The sequence below is a fragment of the Haliotis asinina genome, chromosome 2 (assembly GCF_037392515.1).
Source record: "Haliotis asinina isolate JCU_RB_2024 chromosome 2, JCU_Hal_asi_v2, whole genome shotgun sequence".
NCBI classification, from domain to species: domain Eukaryota; kingdom Metazoa; phylum Mollusca; class Gastropoda; order Lepetellida; family Haliotidae; genus Haliotis; species Haliotis asinina.
In genome coordinates this window covers 92,002,736-92,008,847 of record NC_090281.1, presented here as the reverse complement: position 1 = coordinate 92,008,847, position 6,112 = coordinate 92,002,736, and the positions used below count along the sequence as shown (strand labels likewise).

The 6,112-nt window shown below is 40.4% G+C and overlaps 1 protein-coding gene across 1 annotated transcript; it reads right to left on the bottom strand.

The window, feature by feature from the left end:
- Window positions 1-776: 776 nt before the first annotated feature.
- Window positions 777-2,591, bottom strand: LOC137273013 (perlucin-like). The gene has a single exon (XM_067805453.1). It carries the CDS (start codon window positions 2,496-2,498, stop codon window positions 2,004-2,006), a length of 495 nt encoding a protein of 164 aa, XP_067661554.1. The 5' UTR covers window positions 2,499-2,591; the 3' UTR covers window positions 777-2,003.
- Between the last annotated feature and the right edge of the window lie 3,521 nt (window positions 2,592-6,112).

Below are 6,112 nucleotides of genomic sequence, written 5' to 3'. Positions count from 1 at the left end.
GAAACTCGACTTGCCTGGTGGAGTTCTCTGGTGGGCAGGTAACACACACGTGCTGTTGACAAACTGTCTGGCACAGTATTCCTGCAAGATGTCATGATCCGTACATTACAGAACCAGACAAGTCAGTTATTAATATCCCGAACACTGAGCTCCGCATTTCTGATGCGATGACATGCATTCAAGAAGATAGTACGTCTGGAGCATCCGACCCCACCAGGCCGCTATTCGCCTCTGACGACACGCACCGCTCTTAACAACCTGTAGGCGAATGAAGTTCGCGTCTATGGAATACACATCAAGATCGGGAACGGATGGATTAGTAGTTGTGACGGTAATCATTTAAGAAAATACATTTCATTGACATATGTAAGTGTGACGCTTTGCAGTGGCAAGGGTGCACATTTCAGACAGAATTATTCACATAAGCAGTGCACATGGGCGTATAGGGTTAGCCTCTGATGGAATTATTGTACTTTGTCCTCACGGACTATTAACCCAGGTTCGTTCATCAATGTTTTAATTGGTGTTATAATAGGTTTCATATAAATCATAATTGCATGGTATGTTTGGAATTGTACAATCGATTTATTGTGAACGTGACAGAGTTTTGTCGCGCTTATTAGAAATGACGTGATCGGGTGGTCAGGCTCGCTGGCTTGGTTGACACATGTCATCGTATCCCAATTGCGGAGGTGGGTCATACTTTTTTGATCACTGGATTGCCGGGATTTTTTACCGACTCATCACTATTTAAAATGACCTTATTCACACGAGTAAATCAGGAATTGTATTTTAATATAAATGAAACCGAAAATTATATCTGTACATGAAACATAAAATTGCATATAAAATGTACTACATACATTCCACTGTGAGACGTTTGAATGAATCTCATCTTGTCTTGTGCTTTTTCGTGTCAGTTTGTACGTCTTAGGACACGTTCTGGAACATCGAAGTTAGGGGTCAGTATGGCAGGCACGCAATGTCCTATGTAGTGCGGCGGCGTTGCAACTGGTAAGCGTTCGCTCGTCAAGGTGAGGTTCGATTAATTTCTGGTGTCTACCGTCGTGATACTGTTGGAAAATTGCTAAAAGTGGCGTATACCTATGCTCACTCACACACTCACGAATACTGTCTGACAATTACCCCTCACATAAGGTCATGATTTGCATTTCTTTGGACCGTATTGTGACTCGGATATGAAAGTTCTCTACGTTATGTGGACACAGTTGACATGCCATGTTACAAGCTGCTGTCAGGTCCATGACTGTCAGAGTGAGTAAGTACACATTTAAATCCAGCCCCCCCCCCCCCCCCCTCCCCTGCTCTGACACAGTAATATGTGAAGTATGTAGAAATGACAGTAATTGGGTAAAGGTATTTTCCACCTTCCCTGAAATAATACTCGGTGACCGAGTGACGACAAATGGATCGCACATTGTTATCGTTTGAAACACCAAGTCAACCAACGGCCATGTTTCAACATGGTGAGGACAGGAAAGTGTGGTGTGATGTTAACCGTGATGTTATCAAGCACGTACACCAGATATGGCGTTTCTACACTTGTTGCTAATATGGACAATCAATCACATGATAAAAGCCTGGACATGTTGGTGTTCAGTTAAAGTATAACCAGAATAAGATCAGTTTGGATAAACCCACTAATTAAATCGAACAAGCATTCAACATCGTTAATTATTTAATGTTCTGACACAATCAGCCATGAACTATCCATGCACGTACATTACCTAATTTGAACAGCAAGTGATTTTACCTTGTCCGTGTCCTTTGTAAGCATTTGCAGAAGCAGTGCATATTCAGAATTAACAGGTATAATAAATATTTTACAATCATGCAATGGCATCACTACAGCATACAATCAATGCAGGCGTCAGTATAGAACGGCAATTTAAAACCATGATAACATTACTATTGTACAGAAAAGCAAAGTTTCTAGGGACATTGGGACTGCTATCCTCAAAGCTGGACTTTCTTCCATTGCGTTATCTTCCAACTATGTCAGGGGTGGTTAGCTCCAGCTCCAGCTCACATAAGAAAAACTCGTTGTCCTGACATTCATTGTCATCCCACCTGTAAGCTCCTTTCTTGTACATGAGACACTGCTGGGAATTATGATCATTATTAGGTTCTCCAGGAACCCAAAAGGTATTGGCTATCCGGGTACTTTGAAATCCCCACTGCCAATCGTTCTGTACCAGGTATGTCAACCCACCGATCCAGATACCATCAGATTTTATAGTAGAGTCTTCTCGCTTGAGATAACCTTCCACAAAGGAGTGTTCCGAGGCATCTTCCACGGAAGCCAGGTGAGAGCCTATGGCCTGACAGTACACGGCTGCCTCCGCCCATGATGCTCGAACACGGATGAGGCTGTAGCAGGAGCTATCGTGGCGCAGGAAGCCGCTTGGGCAAGACTGACACCAAACCACATCCGTGGCTGTAATCAAGATGAGGATCACACCAAAAAGCTTCAACATGACTGTATTTGAAAGGACACTTCGAGACGTTTTGAGTAACGTTGACTGGAACGTATTAGTGTTTGGTACTTTCCACGGCTTTATCCGCACAGGTTATCTGAGGCTCAGAGAAGAGAGTACAACGACAAAGTAGACGAAAACTCGTTGAACATTGCACCAACATGTCTGCTATCGAAAGTTAACCGACTTTATACCCACGACCTCTCCTGATTACATCTCATCTTTGTGAATACAACCACAACTCTAGATGAATTAGGTAATCAGATATCATAAACTTCTTTTGTCATCTGCCTTGTCCATAGAGGACAGATGGTGATACAAATACGTATTACAAATGACACGCTCCAGACGCTGAAACTTGTATCAGGACAGTAACAGGCAATCCGAATGACACGCTCCATATGCTGAAATTTGTATCAGGACGGTAACAGGCACCCCGAATGACACTCTCCAGACGCTGAAACTTGTATCAGGACGGTAACAGGCAATCCGAATGACACCATCCAGACGCTGAAACTTGTATCAGGACGGTAACGGGCAATCCGAATGACACCCTCCAGACGCTGAAACTTGTATAAGCACAGTAACAGGCAATCCGAATGACACCCTCCAGACGCTGAAACTTGTATAAGGACTGTAACAGGCAATCCGAATGACACCCTCCAGACGCTGAAACTTGTATAAGGACTGTAACAGGCAATCCGAATGACACTCTCCGGACGCTGAAACTTGTATAAGGACAGTAACAGGCAATCCGAATGACACCCTCCAGACGCTGAAACTTGTATCAGGACAGTAACAGGCAATCCGAAAGACACCCTCCAGACGCTGAAAACTTGTATCAGGACAGTAACAGGCAATCCGAATAGAAGACAACGTCATCACATAGACCAAGTACACAGCTAAACCTCATGAAGCCAGTGTGGTTCGATTGACAACAAGCCAAATGATACAAGTTACATAATTTCTTTGACCAAATTTAGGAAAGCAAACAACACAGTACCCGAGGGCCATGACATAATTCCAAAATCTATGTAGGAAGATGAAACAAGGTTACGAAGAAAGTGTTTAAAAAGATATTGTGGAAGCCGCAAGAATAAAAAAATCAATTTAAAAATATTGGTATAAATATATATGAAATATAACTAAATATTGTACAATGCTCTTAAATCCTGATACTAATAATCGTTCTAATCTAGAAGGAAAACTCGTTATGAATTATACTGTTATGATTGGGATGAGTGGGATACCTGTACCACTGCCGATGAGTTTCTTGGTAGCAGCATTTCTGATGAAGAGATACACTTGCAATTGCAAATCTACAAAGTGCCAAATCTCCAGGAGAAGATGGTAAATCTTTCTAGACCTGTTTGATGAACATTCTAATCATGCCATGTATCGTCAGTGTGTTTGTCCGTCTTCTTGACACCGGTAAATATCCGGTTTATTGGAATGTTAGACTGATTGCTCCACTACACATGTCAGGTCATAAGAAGGATGCGAATAACTATATAGGAACAACCCTTCGAATTACACGTGATGAAATATTTACAGCAATTTTTGACAATCGTGTTACAGGTGAAAATATGGTTTGTCACTAAGATTGCACCAGCAACGTTTCAGCAACACATGTTGACGTAAACAACCCACCATACTTATAATCCGACAGGCATATCCTGCGAATGCTGCGGAGGTCCCAGTGCACAACCTGTTGAGAAATGTTAAAGAGTTGCTCTAATTCACAGGTTTTGTTTACGACTAAACGGTCGGAGGACGATAACGCGACAGTATGGATACAGCCACTGACAATCTGGGTAAATAATTCAAACTCCCAGTCATAAAATATTGATCTATTTACAAATCGTTCAAGATATTTAATTCTTTTTTAAAATGAAACAATTAAAGATAAATTGATATAAAAAGTATGCTGCATGGTATGTGATTCAGTGAGTGAGTGAGTGAGTGAGTTAATATTTAACGTCACATCGGCAATGTCTCAGCCATATCGTGACGAGAACATTTAATACTGAAATGAAATATATGTATAGTATAAAAACCTGTCAACGAAGGACAGCAAAACTACTAGAATATCACAAAAAGGATTAAAACTAGCGTGGAAAGTTAAAACTAATATCACTATTCGGACAATACAATATAAAATCAGGCTATAGATTGCCAACAACTGAAGGCAGATCACCATACTAGGGACCATGGGCACTTACAGTGCCTTTGCTACCTGCATGGACCCTAGTTGGATTTACATCATCCCTTAGCTGTCAGCAATTTAGACACATCTAGCCAAAAATTGAAAATACACATATGTTACGATTAAGAACAGTGGAAAGTTTAAATTTACTGTGAATGTTTTTGGACGTACAAGCCCTCTCAGGAGGACAATAATTTTACAATACTTCAACCCCCTTTGAGGGTACAGCCACCACCAATTCAAGTCACTAATCCAAACTTCCAATAATTGAAATACATCTTTTCACACATCACATTATTCAAAATTCAAGAAAAAAGCAATTTCTTTAAAAAAAATAATAATAATTAAATGAGACCTGACGCTGGTAAAAAGATCCTTAATTGTTTTAACTGTAAAATACCTATCCCTTGTGATGGAGAATTCAACACAAATACAAAACACAAGCACAATATGCTTGACTGTGACTCTCTCATCACAAGGGATGCAAAACAGAGGATCCTCACCTTTTAAAAGGTATGAAGGAGTATATCTAGTGTGGCCAATACGACATCGTCGTAAAATAACCTCTTCAAATCTGGACTGACAGCCCAGGTAGGTGTAACCAATATACGGTTTTATTTCATGTAATTTATTTGTACCTACTTGAGTGTCCCACTTGTTCTGCATCAGATCACGGATGTTAGTTCTAATGCTAGCTTTGTAATCAGTGTATGGAATAAGAAGTGGTGTCACAGATTTGTTGAGAGCTGCCTTAGCAGCAAGATCGGATATTGCGTTACCGGAAATTCCCACGTGGTTGGGTAACCAACAGAATACGATGTCGTACTGGCCAGTAGCCAGATTATTATACAATTCAATTATTTCTGTTAAAAGTGGATATTTACAAGAAATATTTTTAATCGTCTGAAGGCAAGAAAGAGAGTCGGAATAGATTATATATTGTTTACGTTTAGTGTGTCTTTGAATATATTTAAGAGCCGTTAGTATGGCGTTAGCTTCTGCTGTAAACATAGAACTGCTGTCTGGCAATCTAGAAGATATTGTTCTAAATCCAATGACAGTGGCACAGGACACTGCGCCACCGTCCTTGGACCCATCTGTAAATAAGGATTTATAATTGCTATGTCTATGTTTTAATTGATTATATTCTTGTCTATATTGTAATTCATACGTTTCTGATTTTTTAAATGTAGTTAATGTTAGGTCCTCTTGGGGCCTCACCATTTGCCAAGGAGGAGAAGAAAGAAGTCGGGAAGGAGCTACATTTTCCAGCTCAATGCTAGAAGCAGTAAAAAATGGCTTAATTCTAAGCCCAAAAGGCGGAACAAGGGAAGACTTTTTGTTATACAAATCCTCAAAATCCTCATAAAGAGTTATTAAAGAATCGATTAAATGCGGGATTAGGCTC